Source organism: Xiphophorus hellerii, chromosome 9 (genome assembly GCF_003331165.1).
Source record: "Xiphophorus hellerii strain 12219 chromosome 9, Xiphophorus_hellerii-4.1, whole genome shotgun sequence".
Classification (NCBI taxonomy): domain Eukaryota; kingdom Metazoa; phylum Chordata; class Actinopteri; order Cyprinodontiformes; family Poeciliidae; genus Xiphophorus; species Xiphophorus hellerii.
Window position 1 is genome coordinate 25,332,996 of NC_045680.1, and position 15,169 is coordinate 25,348,164.

The 15,169-nt window shown below is 39.4% G+C and overlaps 1 protein-coding gene across 4 annotated transcripts in view; it reads right to left on the reverse strand.

The window, feature by feature from the left end:
* The window catches only part of sned1 (sushi, nidogen and EGF-like domains 1), a 39,997-nt gene extending 24,880 nt beyond the window's left edge, over positions 1 to 15,117 (reverse strand). For 2 of the 4 annotated variants that reach the window (XM_032572595.1, XM_032572594.1), the window contains exons 1-2: positions 14,192 to 15,107; positions 1,856 to 2,143 (exon numbers count right to left, since the gene is read on the reverse strand). In XM_032572595.1, coding sequence (XP_032428486.1) covers positions 1,856 to 2,143; positions 14,192 to 14,398 — 495 coding nt within the window. In that variant the 5' untranslated portion in view covers positions 14,399 to 15,107. Of the gene's footprint in view, positions 1 to 1,855; positions 2,144 to 14,191 lie in introns of all 4 variants that reach the window. The other 2 variants (XM_032572597.1, XM_032572596.1) reach the window with 2 other exon arrangements.
* Positions 15,118 to 15,169: the final 52 nt, after the last annotated feature.

The following is a 15,169-nucleotide window of genomic DNA, read 5'->3' on the forward strand; positions in this document are numbered from 1 at the left end:
GGACCTGACCCTGAATTTTGTCATCACCATTCGACAAAAATAAATATGAAATTATTTTTTAATGACCCTATTAGTGATATTTTTACAGACAAATGCTTCTCAAGAAACAAATTAAATATCATTTAAAACAAAAAACAACATAAAGTCCATCTGACAGAGTTGACAGTGGATGATGGAGTTGACACAGAACTGAAGGTGGTGACAAACTAGTGAGTAAAAAGAAAAACTTGATACATGTGAAGTAATGCCATTAATGTAAAATACATTAAAATGAATCAACTACACATTTAAGTGAGATTTGTCAACACTATCACTGAAAGAGCCAGACTGCCAGTTAAAAACTGACAGAGTTGTCGAAATGCCAAACTACCTCAATTTATATGATGTTATTCTGAAGGAGGCCATATTGTAGCTCATCAGGTCCATGAAATCTTTACAGTATACGCAGTATACAGTATTAAGCATTTATTTCACAAAATGTCATCAAAGTTTTGTAAATAGTCAGTTGTGGTGTTGACACATCATGGTTGTGATGAGCAACGTAGGAATAAAACAGAAGAAAAAACTAAAGTACAACATAAGCTAACTAGAGCTGCTCAGCCCTTTTAGCAAAGGAAGAGAAAGGAAGAGGTCATGGGGTCCTCAGAAGTTCTGATGCCCCCCAATAATGCCTGATTTTTTTTTTACATTCTTTTTGTCTGATGGTGTTGACAAAAACTTGGGACAAATTTCAATGGAGTTAGAAAATATATATAAAAATGATTTTTAATTCAATTTATTGATACTTTTATATTATTTATTTAAATACTCATACTTAATTGTCATAAAATATTATCTTAGTATTTCTTTAATTGTTTTAAAGTTTTAGAATGTATTGAGTTCTGCTCCAGGACAAGGGATTTTCCAGACACCATCCACCTACTACAATGTTTAAAATAAAAAATATTCAGCAAACACCAGGAAAACATACATTGTTGTGCTCACATGGACCAGGTTAGTTTAGTTAGATATTTGAAAAAAATATATTTTGTGTATATTTTATTCAAATTTTGTGCTTTATCCATAGGACCTGTTTTGTCCCTCTTCTCAAGAATCACTGGACTTCATTAGTTGTTGATGCAAGAAAAAACCTTGAACACCAAAGAAAAATTTCTACTTGGATAACAAAAGGGGAGTAAAATGTCAAGAACTGAGCAAAGATATCAAATACAAGACCTTGAATATACTTGACTAAAGGTTTACCTTAATTGGAGCCTGCCCATAGCAATGCATATGGTTTTTGAGGACATAATTTTCCACCAAGGTTCTGCTTCCTTAAAACTCACTCCAGTAGGTAACTCTTATTTTTTTATTTTTATATTTTTTAATGTTTTTTGCATACTTGTTAAAGATGTCATTATGTCCTGACACCATGGAGACAGATAATATGTGAAAAAAATTAACTTCTCTGCCTCCTTCTTGTGATCCTACAGCCGTCTGCAGCTCCCGGGCCAGAAACAACCAATCAGAGCCAGGAGGAGGGTCTTAGCGCTGTTAATCAAGCTCATGTTTACCCTGCTCCTACCCTGTCCTTTGCTCCGTACTCCACTACAGCTAGTTCTGCAAAGCGGAGCCTGCCTTGAATGCACAGGCTAGTTAACATGGCCACCAGTGACGACGGATAACCAGTGTTCCAGTAATGTTACATACGATTGTGACTGACAGCGCTAACCCCCTCCTGGCTCTGATTGGTTGCTTCTACCCAGGACCAGTGTATTTCTACTGTATTGTATGTTGAGATCAGATTTTGAAAACACCCAAAGTTACGCTACGACTTAAGTTGATGTTTACAGAACAGATTCGGGTAAATTTGTACCGGCGTTTGGGAGTTTCCTCCAAAGAAAGTGACTTGGTGCCAAGTAGAAATGAGCACCCATGTTGCGTTGAAGTCGGGGAACTCTGCGAAGTACGTCCTGACATCACCTGAAGCCCTCCTCAAGACGGAAGCGTCCTGGCTCTGCCTGTAGAAGACGCTCCCTGCCAGACGGTTGTCCACATCGGCCCAGAACGGCGCCACCACCCTTCTGTCGCCAGCAATTGGAAAAGCCACCGGTGTAAACTGAGAGACCTCCCTCAGGAAAGACACAAGACCGTTGTTGTTAACCTGAGGAAAGGGACCAACAAAGCCACATGAATAAAACACCCCACATGTCAGCCTGAAGTTGCTCTGACTTGTTTATAGGATTAGGTGGAGTTAGACGAAAAGTGCTGAATGGGAAAACATAAACTTGGCCGAAGTGCGCCGACGTCACTGGGTAAACTCTGGAAATGAGCAGTGAAAGCTGCTTTCGTGGAAGTTGGCACTTCCTACTTAGCAAACAGACGCTTCCTTTAATGACAGCAATTGAGAGAACTTGCTTTCTGCTGCTCACACCTGCAAAGTCAGCACACCTGGAAGAGCATTTGTGGTCTTTAAATCTGCAGACTTCCACCAGCAGTAAAGTAACCAAAAACCTTCAGACAAGCGAAAGGTAATGCAGAGATGTAAGTCCAGGAAAATGGTGTTTCCACATGCTGTATGTGAAGGTTTGCTGCTTGATTTGCCCATAACTGGTATGACTGGCATAACTGGGAAGTTATTTTAAAGATGTGAACGTGGACCTAGAAGTAGCAGCTAAAACATCCAATATATGTATATATATATACACACACACATAACTGGTAGATTTCGATGTCAAATCATTTACTTTCAACATTTTTTTCTGATTAGAAGTGAAAGAGGCATTTCCGAAAAGAGAATAAATCAACAGAAAATGAGTATAAATAAGATATCTTTTTTATTAAAAATGGCAAATGATTTATACTCATCTCAATAATCAAAGGAAGAATCTTTACTGATCTTACTGAATTACAGCAGACCCTGAGCAGTATTCTGCATGGTTCAGTCTTAAATTTATCTTTAAGACTGACTGGCCTCCTTTCCATCACCCTAATCCTTCACTGATCCTCTGTCAGATTCAAATCAGGAGTTTAGACTGGACCACTCCAAAAACTTGCAAAAAAGAACAAAACAAAAAACATCCAGTGAGAAGAAACGTGTTGGTAAAAAACCCCAAAAGATTACCTTAAGACTTAATCTGGGAGTGGTGCGAATAATTTTGTGCTTATCTGTATTAGCACTTTAACTACTAATAAGCATTTATGTCATGCTTATGACTGAATGTTATCTTTTTAGCTTTTAGTCATCCTACAGAAAGCAAAAGGTTCACATGACATTCATTTACTCACTTAATTCTCTTTATCTGGCTAAATTCCACAATACACATTTAGTCCCCACTGAGACTCCAATAAAAGCAGACAAATCTGAGCATTTCTGACTCTTTGTGATTAATACTGTTTTAACATGCAATTAGGGAAAAATATCTAAAATTGCGCCGAGCATCATTAGGAGTTGCAAATGCAAGTTAAGACGAAACAGAATCTGCAAGAGGAAGTCTGAGAAACATATAAGGAGCGAGTTGTTTACATAGGTCTGTAAAAGGCATAGGTCACCAGCTAGACCAGAGGTTGGCAGAGTACGCAAACATTGTACTCAAGCAAGAGTAGTACTAGTTCAACATATTTTCACACAAGTAGAAAGTAGTATTTCAAGAAATTTTTCAAGAGTGAAAAAGTACTTGGTAAAATGGTTCCTCTAGTACAGTGTAACCGATCAAAACTTCTGAATATTTAAAAATGATGTCATCAGACAGACAAAATTGTAGTCGTGCAAATTCTAGGATCTTAAAGATTAAAATAAAAAGACTTGTTTGCAGAGCTTGCGTAGAAACAAGAAGTGCCGCTACAACATGAACGTCAAGTTAGAGTCTGTGTCTGGTGCATTTTGGGTAAATCAAGTTTTTTTTTGGTTTTTTTTTATCATTCTGTGAAGTGATAGTAGTGATGCTTCATAATAATATTACTCAAATAAAAGGTGCAGTGAAGCGAAATTACTCCTAAAAGTTGTTTTTTTTCCAAAACGTTACTCAAGTAAATTTAACTCGTTACATCCAACATCTAGTTTCAAGATATGCCAAGATTTCAAAAAGTTACGCTTTAAAACTGCTAAAACATTTTTTGCATTCTTATCACAGCATGAGAATCTAGTTTGCAAACGCCCAGTTAGGGAACTTCCCTGATGCAAAGTGATATAAGAAGTGATTTATGTTATAGTGATTCCTCAATTTCAACGTGGGGACAGATTCTGAATCATTGCTCTAATAAAGTTAGAACCAGATATAGCACAACAGGCTATCTGTCCCATCAAACAACTAGTGTGGAAAGGTTCATCCTGCAGACAGAGGGGGTGAATCCCAATGAAAGGCTTTCATTCATGCATTGTGCCGGAGTATTATTAGCATGGGAAGAGTCTGTCCGTCCTGGCTGGCACCTTTCCTTTCTGTCCTAAAACCCCGGTGTGAACTATCTTCGCTTTCATGCTGAGTGGCATGTGACGGTGACAAAGCAACGTCAGACGGCTGAACTCGGCTCCGCGGATGCATGAAAACCATAATTTGAAGAACTTTGCTGTAAAAACAGCAGAGGAAGTTTTGTTTGGCACAGCGCAGCAGTTCAGTTAATTGCCCAACCACAGTCTTCCCCTCTGAATCAGCGTGATGTGGTGAGAATGTGGCCGGTGCAGGGAGAAAGAGAGACACAGACAGAAGGAGAGAGAGAGAGTGGACGGACTGCTGAGGCAGAGTTCAGGGGTCAGCCGGAGCGCCATCTGATACCAGGAAAAAAACAAAATAAAATAATAATAATAATAATAATAATAATAATACAAGAGAATAACACAATTATTGCATAGGGAAGGATCAGCAGAATTTCCACACCCGCATGCCCACTAATGAGAGACCTGTGCTGAGAGCAGCCTGAAAGTGACCCATCCTTAAACCAGAATTAGTGTAGGAAATTCCAAAAAATAAATAACATTTTATATTGTAACATTAGAATATTTTAGTTTTTACATCTAATCCAGTGTAGTAGCACCTGGAACTGCTTAAACAAGTGCATTTCTACCTTGTAGAGAGTCTCTAAAGGTGGCTTTCACAAGGAAATAACATTTGAGGAAAAAAACATCTTCTTCTCTTATTCTAACTGATCTGTGACATTCAGGTACTGAAGGTTCTGTATCACATTGATATGAGAAAGTAAAGGGGTTCAGAGCTGCCTTGAGTTGTGCTGTAGCATGACTTAGGTTGGAAACACCAGTAGAAGACAGGTGCAACGAGTAGGGGCTGGGCAATATGGACTTAAAGGGGCAGTATTATGTATTTTCCAGCCACATAGTGCCATTTATTAGCACTATTAAATAACTATGTTGACTTCAATTGTTTTAAAAATGCTCTACATATTGAATATGACTTAAAAGAACTTTGACTTTGTAATCTAGCGGCTTAAAATGTGCCTTCTGTCTCTTTAATAAACTCCTGCTCTTTCTAAAACTCTGGAAGTCATCTTTGAAGAATCTGAATTATTGAGTACAACAACATTTAATTTGTCTTTGGGATCAATAAAGTATGTTTGAATTGGAATTTGAACATTCCTCCTCTATTAGCCCTTTATTACTAGCATTGCACTGAAAAGTAGCTCCTATAATGAGCTTAGCAGATGCTCACTTCCACCAGGTGTTTGCTAATTGCTGCTGGCTAGTCTGAAGGAGCTGAGTGGGGTAGTTGTGGAGGAGAGCTGCTCTGTGAGGCTGGGAGCTCAGAGGAGGAGCTTCGTCCTCAAAGGAAGCGCAAGGTCCACCCTGGCGTTTTGCACAGCTGATGGGTTGCCATGGAGATGAAAGAATTTTTCAAACATGCATAAAAGTTATGTTTTTGATCAGGGGATAACATTACAACAAGTGTTATTTTACATAACATTGCCCCTTTAAAGTTTTATCACGATATTTTGTGGGACTATTGTGATAACAATAAAAATGACGATGAGAACTATTCATTACTTCTTTTTAATGTGACTATGTCTGACTGCATGACACAACAGTCATAGCTCCAAAAACACAAACGCTACCCTTGAAAAACATGGCCATTTGTAATACACTTCTTTATAACAGCAGCCACATAAAGAAATATGATTTGTGACACTGAGCTGCACACAGTGGCTGCATTTAATTATATTTTCATATTTATTGACACTCTCATTGAACAAAGAGTGGAGAAAATAGTAAAAATAACAATCCCAACTATACAGACACCATTATTTGGAATCTATCATGACAACGATAAATCAAAATTCACATCATGGCAAGAAATTTATCACGATAAACTATTAACAATACGATAAATTCCCATTAGTAGCAATGAGTCAATCATAGAAGATGTATCCCTCACTTTAAGTACTACCACTTCATACTGCAACAAACTTTTTCTTTATATTTTTTGGGGGGAGGAGGGGATTTCTTTGCCAGATATATTCAGGATTTTGCTTGGGTGGTTTTCTTTAGAGCCAGGCAGTTTTATAGGTTAAAATAAACTTTTTTCTGGCTTAAGCTTAGCCAAAGCAAAGCTCTAAATGAAAAAGAGGGCCATAGATCAGGTTGGGAAAACATTAGTTTTTCTTGTCCAAAAGTGAGCTTCCACAGCTACAACCTTGTCCAGGTAGCTGACAGGACCAGAGAAGGCGAATGCACTTGCACCTTCTCGGCCCTGGCTCAGAAAGAGCTGTTGACTTACAACAAACAACATATTTCTTTAATATATATCCAGTATATAGGTAATATTTCAAATAGATTGCATGTTTAATTCAACTGTCTTGTATTTTAAATGAAGAAAAACTGTTGGAGTCACTTACATTTTCCTTCTGCCTTTGGGATCGGTCTTCTCTTATAAAATTCAGTCTTTCACAATAAAAAGACAAGAAGAACTGCAGTTTACAACGATTTGTGTGCCATGCAATTTAGTTCTAATAAATTCTAAAAGAGTACATATTTATATAACTTAATTCAATCATTTTAATTCTTCCCAAAAATAGTCAATTTCAGCTTATTGTTAAAATGTTTTCTGTCTACAGAAACTCTGAAACTTTTGTCGAATCACAGAGTTGCATCATTCACTCCACCTGGATGAGCATCAACGGACAAGGAACAGTTTTATTTTGTTGTTTACTTATCAGCAATCCCTCATGCTGAGCATTCATTTATAAAGAGATTCAACCCTGTCAACATTCCTCTGTTATACGTTTAATCTTACACATACCTAAAAAAAAACAAAAAACATATAGATGCAACTCATATAGTTTGCCTGCAGAGATTTCTCTTAACTGGCTCTTTTTTCTATCAACTAGTTGCATCAATACTAAAACATCTCACCATTTTCAGTCCAGAAACACATCATCAACCATGATGTGATGCGTTTTTTCAAGTTGAATGAATAGCACAGTAGAGGTAAATGCTGAATGTGAATGCATGAATTTAGGAAATCTTGTCATTCCTGCATTTTGTGTTGGATTTTACAACTTCTGCCTCAAAAGAAAACAACAAAAAAACAGCAGGAAATTTTTTGTGTTTTAGTCCTAAATTTGAACTAATGGACTCGGGAGCCTGAGTTTTGCATCTCTATGAAAAAGTATCCCTGACGAGGATAAAGACTTGACACATGGAGCAGCAAATAAAACAGCAGAGCGTCTTGTTGCTCTGCAAGTTCATTATAGTCAGGCAGAAAGAGAAAAAATTTCAGTACTGCATGGTTTAACAACCTTCACCTGCTGCTTTATATTATTTGGAACTACTCGTTTACAATAGCCCACTGCTACAGCCTGTGTTTTCCATTTGGGATAAGCTTCTGAAAGTTACATGATTGAGAGCTGCTGCTCAGCTTCCTGAAACATCATCCCTTGTTTTTCATTGCAGCTGTTGTCCATTAAGAGCACATTGCTCTTAATTGGCCACAATCACTAATTCTTACATCTGTAGTTGTGCTGTAGATCATAGGATAATTAACCTTTTTTTGGTGTTTTTTTGCTTCGTTTTGATCCCATTTAAAAAGGAATAATAGCATTTTTTTTTGCTGATCATGTGGGATGTAGTTAGGTTTAGTACTTTGAACACTCTGCCACTCCCACCTGTCAGCTGCTATTTTCAAACTTCGAGGTTCCACTTGCTTTTGTAATTGCGTTTGAGTTAAAGGGTGAAAAAAAGTTTTTCTTTCTTTATCTTGTTATACTTCTATGTTAAAGTTGTTTTTTTTGGTTGGGTTTGAGTAGATCTGCAACAATTTCTTGAATTATTTGATTTATAAAAAATCTCTTGCCTAAATTCCTGTTGCATTTCATATAGCTTCATACTGTTCAACTGCCTAATGTTTTTCTCAGCACAGCAACGTGTTTCGTGTTTCACAGGGTACAGTTATTGTGGTTGCGCAACATTCTTCTGTTTACATTAACTGTGATGGCGCAAGATGGGAGAAAAAGACCCCAAACATTATACATTTAGGTTTGTATTAAAAAAAGATAGAAGCAAACATCTTCTACAGTAAATCAAGTTAGCTAAGCGTAACAGTGAAACGTCAACAATACCTTCACTGATAAATCTATTTCTGAAATCTATGTCTACAGGGATCTGAAACGGCAGACCCCTGTAGACATAATCAAACTGTTATTGGGATCACAATTTACACCAAATATAAGTAAAAAGAGCCCAAAATGATGAGATGTAATGAAGCACTCCACAGATCAGCTCTCAGTGAGGAAAATAAGTTTGATTTCAACAATGGCTATTTCAAAGAGCCATCTGTTTAAAGAGGCAGTGTTATATTTTCCAGGCATAAAATGCCATTTTATAGCATTATGAAGTAACTAAGTTACTTGCTACTTGAAGTTAACTTCAGTTGTCATAAAAATGCTGCATATATCAAATATGACTTAAAAGAAATCTAACTTAGTGATATACCGCGTTGAAATTGGGCCTCCGTCTCTTTAAGAAACTCCTGCTCTTTCTGAAAATCTGCTTTCAGGAAGTCATCACAACATGACTCCTCTATTAACCCTTTAGCAACATTTTCACTGAGAAGTAGCTTGTATAATGAGCTCAGCAGATGTGCAGTTCCACCAGGTGTTTGCTAATTGCTGCTGGCTAGTCTGAAGGGGGTGAGTGGGGGAGTCACGTGGGAGGGTGTCCCTGTTAGGCGGAAGCTAAATAGCTTGGAAACTGCATCTCCAAGGAGGAGGTGCCTCTTGAAGGCATTACGAGGTCCACCCAGATGTTTGGCACATCTGAATGGTTGCCATGGGACACCAGGTTGATCATGTGACACCAGTGCATTGGGCCGGGCCAGAGGTGCATCTCTTAATGGTTATCTCGTTAGTGTGGCTTAAGACCGTTCTGCGGTCTTAAGAAAGGGGGTCCATTGGACCCGCAGACTCTTCACTCTGTGCGCAGTCTGATGGGGTCACATTGACACCACGTGTGCTTTTGCAAGGTTGTTTTTTCTGAGGTTTTGGGAACTGACGGTCTGACTGGGTGTCACACTAAGACTGCAGGAGGAAGATGAGTGAGGAGTTTTTCTCTTAAACAGATTACAACAGAACACCAGGTACCTTCTGCCAGCTACTTTTTCCATTCTCTCAAATTGGGGGAAATGTTTGACTGATTTGATGACAATAACTGCAGAGGCTCTTGTTCTGAGACACCAACCAGCCAATTAAGAGAAACACATCTGCCCCGTCCAAGTGCACTGCTGTCATGTGAGCAAAAGAGTGTAATTTGATTGGTTAAAAGCTGATCAAGTTGATCTACCGCTCATTGATTTTGGCTTTCGTCACAAAATTTTCACAGAAAATATTTTCAAAGTGAATTTTTAGTTAATTTTTGTATTTGTAGGTAAATTTTCTGAAGGTGAATTTCTCCAGGGGAAATAAAGTAAAAAAAAAAAAATCATTCATAATTGCACAGAAATAAACTTTCTGTTATATTTGACTTAGACTTACAGTACTTTATTGTCATTGCACAGAGACACTACGTGTGAATATATATACACACATATATATGTATACATATACACGCATACAAGTGTTACTGTTACAGGAAAGAAAAAATATATGTAGGATAAATGTACAAATAATAATATAGTGCTAAAAGCAATATTGAACTGTTAAGACATTCAGTAAAGATATTTCACTTAGTATTTTCAGATAAAGTGTGTGAATATATATAAAATTCAATATCTAATAAAGTCTGGTTCTAATGAGATGATATTGCTGCCATAGTTTTCAGTCTCCACTGGAGGATTCACGTGAAAACTGCAATTTTTAATCATGCTAGTAATGCTGTACACACTAATTGGGGCCTGCCATGCAAAGCAATGGCAGGAACCTATTACTATTGTCGGAGAAAAGCGTCTCTTTAATCTTTATTTTTCTTCCGTAACCGTTAATGCGGCTCATACCGCTGCGTGCACACCTACAAATGAGGTATCAAAACGTGCAGAAAATTCACGCCATTGGAGCTATTACTTTTGGTGGGATTTGGGCTTAACGTGGCGACATAATTCGCAAAAAACTACGAAAAAAACCCCATTATAAGTCAATGGGAAAAATCCTAGAAATACCCTATTTTTGAGGATTTTCTGTGTCGTCACGAATTCACGTAGAAATGCCATTCAAATTTCATTTTGTAGATACGTCTGTGATCTCTTCGAAAGTGAAGACGGCTCGTCGATACCAGTTACGGTTTGTCCACAATTTGCCTCTAAGCGACCCAAAGTTTCTCATTTTTCCTAAAATTAGAGTGCGTCTCTCGCTGATTAGAGTGAGAAATCAAGAGACCTTTTTCACCCCAAAATAATTTTGAAATCGCCATCACGCCCACAAATATCGCACGATTGGTATCAAAATCGGTCCTCACATTGATACGCATGTCTGCTCCGGTAAAATGTTTTCGAAATTTATCTATTCACACCTTGGTGAGAAACTTATTTAACATAGCAACGGAACTCAAGAGGCTATTGGCTGCTGATTAGGACTACAAATACGCATCACTGTAGTTCTATCTATAGTGGAACCCTCAGTTGAAACAGATCAGGACTGAACTGGCCTTTAGAACTACTTGCTGCTATGGGCTGTATATAACTGATTTAACTCAGTAACTGTTACACATGGGATTAGTTTGGAACTTTAAAATGAAGCATAACAATAATTTCAAAATAAAAGCCTTTAATATTTTTACATCAACTACTTGCGTTTTCAGCATTATATAACTGATTTAACCCAATGACTATTACACATGGGATTAGGTTGACCCTTTGAAATGAAGTTTAACAAAAATTCCAAAATAAAAGCCGTTAATATTTTTACATCAACTACTTGTGTTTTGAGCATTATATAACTGATTTTATCCAATGACTGTTATTCATGGGATTAGGTTGGCCCTTTGAAATGAAGTTTAACAAAAATTTCAAAATAAAAGCCTTGAATATTTTTACATGACATAATTGCTCTTTTTGGCTTTATTTGACTTTTTCATCCAAAGCACTGTTACACATGGTATTAGTTTGGCCCTTTGAAATGAAGCATACTGAAAATTTCAAAATAAAAGCCTTGAATATTTTTACATGACGTAATTGCTCTTTTTGGCTTTATTTGACTTTCTCATCCAATGACTGTTACACATGGTATTAGTTTGGCCCTTTGAAATGAGGCATACTGAAAATTTCAAATTAAAAGCCTTGACGATTTTACATCAGGTATTTGCTCTTTTGGGCATTATGTGAATTTATTATCCAAAGCACTGATAAACATAGGATTAGTTTGGCGCTTTGAAATGAAGCTTAACAAACATTTCAAAATAAAAGCCTTGAATATTTTTACATCAACTACTTGTGTTTTCAGCATTATATAACTATTTTAACCCAATGACTATTACGCATGGGATTAGTTTGGCCCTTTGAAATGAAGTTTAACAAAACTTCCAAAATAAAAGCTTTGACAAAATTTTAAATCATACTGAATGGTGCACGTCCACCTTACTTAACGTTCTTGTGATTCTCCACATGCTATTGATTACGTTGCAGCGTTCTTTAGCATTGATGCTAATTTGTAGCATGACAACGCCGGGCCCAAACCGACGGGCACGCCTTGGCAGGCCCCGGCTAAATTTCTTCCGAAATTTTCTAGTTTCTCCTGTAAGATTCTGAAGAGTTCAATATGTCAACTCTGTAATGATTTGCATTACAATTTTATTAAAAACTTTGCTCTCCCAAACATGTGCCAACTCATTGCTTCTGCTCCAAAAATCAATAATTAATGAGCAGCTGAAAGCTTGGTGAAAACTGAGTTTGGAAATCAGCTGCAAAAGAAATTGAATAGGTTATGTATATTTATACTTTCCAAACAAGAAGTGGATTTGATCAGACAGGGATATTCACACATCTGCTCATAAACTTGTGTGGTTTCTCTGATCCCGGATGTCCTCCTTTGTGTTTCTTATGCTCAACTTCAATGGGAATGGTTAATCTGAGTACAATAATCGTTCAGAACCTCCTAATGGGGTTACGCACACACATCTGTGCTCTGTTAAAGTGATCGGTCGTTTCTCAGATACAAGCAGCTGGACAGTTCCAGAGGAGTAAGACCCCTGCCATGTTATCTGAGGTGTGGGAGGAGAGGGAGGGGAGGATGTGGAGGAGGAGTAGAAGAAGAGATCCCAGCAACATGAGAAAACTCCCAGATACAAAACCATAACAGTGGGACAAGCCTGGTTACTATGTGGCAGAAATAGGAGTGGGAGTTGGGAAAGACCCTGGGTTCAATAAAAGAAGCTTAAAGTGACATTTAGAGATCACGGTAACTAAAGGTTGAATTCCTTCTGTGTCTGGAAATAGAACATATTAGGGATCATATAGTTCTAAAAAGGATCTGCTGCGAAAGGTTTCAAGGGCTCAAAAGCTTCAGTAATGCTAATGAAGTAAGACAGCACCCACACAGCGTCTAAAATCGGTCTGCTTCCACGGCTTCTTTGTGGCAGTAGCCCAGAGGCTTGGAGCGAGCTCCTGGGAGAAATGTAGAAATTTATTCCTGAGAGCTGAGTGAAATACTATCTGCCTCCCGACGGCAGATATCGCCCCGCGGCCCGCACGCCTTGCAGCAGATGTTTAATGGATTCAGGTGAGCCGCTGAAAAGAGCGAGTGTCATTTTAGGATGATCCATTCATGGCGTTTTCCGCGACTTCAGAATTACAATCGACTGAAAATGCTGAGCAATATAACATCATACGCAACAGGGCACGTTTGCCCTGATTTTCACGACCGGCGTGATGCTAATTTGATCTGAGATCAACCAGTCAAGCACCCTGCAGCTTGTCTTATCTTGTCTAATTTGACAGGTGGAGATTAGTGTTATTGCAGAAGGCTGCGAGAGAAATGGTGTTTTGGAAGACGACCTTTTGACCTTGCTAATTGTCGTCATGGTTCCTCAGTCTTTTTAATGCCAGAGATCCCAATGGGAGGGGCGCTAAGGGGGGTGGGGGGGACAGGCACGGCTCCAGGCGAGGAGGGGCAGATTTGGAGAGAAAGTGTGGATGCATAACCACAACAGGTGGTGTTGATTTAAGAGAGTTCTGCCTTTTCCTTTTCCATTTGCTGGAGCCGAACCCAATATATGACAAAGGCAGATCAAAGGATGCTTCGCTTGCGCTGCGCGAAAATCCTTGTCAAATCTTTCAGCTTCCTCCCAGGAGCACTGTTTTTGCTCTTTCTGGCGCGCGCATTTCCTCCCCTTCTTCCCAGCTTCTTGTGTAGAAGAATTACTCACAGATGCTGAACACAAACTGTCATTTCCCTCAGAAGGCTCTTTCGCAGATTTACTTTTAACGGCGGGTTACCACTGTTCTGCTAATAGTTTGGTCTCCCACGTGTGCTCGGGAGCAAGCAGAGTGCAGGAACAGAGCAGATGTAAGGAGGAAGGGAGAGCCCGGCATTTTTTTTTTTTTTAAACAAATGAGATTATTACACAGCGGACTCAGCGAAAACTCTGAACGGGCTTTGCAGTGTAGGATTTGGCTGTGCACCAGATCTCATCTACCCCCACCCAGCACAAATCACACCTTGTCAGCTTCAACTGCTACCTGCCCTTTACCCACACACATACACCCCCACACGCCCACACTTGTGATGACATACCAAAACACATCCAACTCAGACAGAAAACACACAGTTCTTTTCATCTACTCACGTAGAGTCCCGAGTGTCTGTCACCAAAGAACGGGAAGGCAACAGAAATTTCCCGGAGCCCGGAGCCTCCATCGTCCTGGGCGGTGGTCTGGGCGTCCCCCTGGTCAGGACCGAAGGGGTAGAAGTCCTCCAGGGACACGGCGGGTTCCACCCCGGGCAGCAGGGTGCAGAAGCAGGGCAGGAGGGCTTGCAGCACCAGCAGCAGCATGGCCTCGGCCGCCCAGGGATGGAGCTGACAGCAGGCACCGTGGAAGGGAGGGAGGAGCTCACGCACCTCAGGCAACAAGTGCAGAGTGGAGCAGAACAGGACAAGACCGGACGCTTTTTCCTCCTCTGAGCCGCAGCGAAGCCGGAGTCCTCCCCGACCGCTGCCCCCTCCTTGGATCTGCCTCTGCCTCCCTCTCACTCGTCCTTTCAGCAGCAAGCTGGGCTTCTTGCGCGAGACGGGGAAATACAGCAGATTCCTTGCATTCTGCTTGCTGCCGGCCGCCGCGTGAGCTTACAGTCTGTCTCACTGAAATTAAACAGGGAAAGAAATGAAAGAAGAGGGGTGTGGGGGGAGAGCAGCGTGATTCAGCTGAGATGTTTTTCTTTTTTTTTTTCCTTTTTTAAAAACAATCCAGTGATTTGGTCCCTGAAGGTCAGCTTAGAAATATCCTCAATAAAAGCTCTATTCTGCTTGCCAAAAGAGTTCTTTCAGCTTTTGGCCCCACCTCCCCCACAGGGGATTCACTACCTTGCATAATTAACTCTGTCCGGCCAATAGTCAGAGAGAGGTCGGTAACTGGATAACCACTGGGTGGATCTATGTTAATCAAAGGGCTGCTTTAAAGAAACTCTGACAGATTTTTCCCCCCGCACAGTTAACCTCTCTCTATGTGCAGTTACTAACATGTTGGCTTTGAGATGAAAAAAAAAAAAACAACAGAAAAAAAGCTCACACAGTATACAAAAGAGAAATCAAGAGAATATTAAGCTT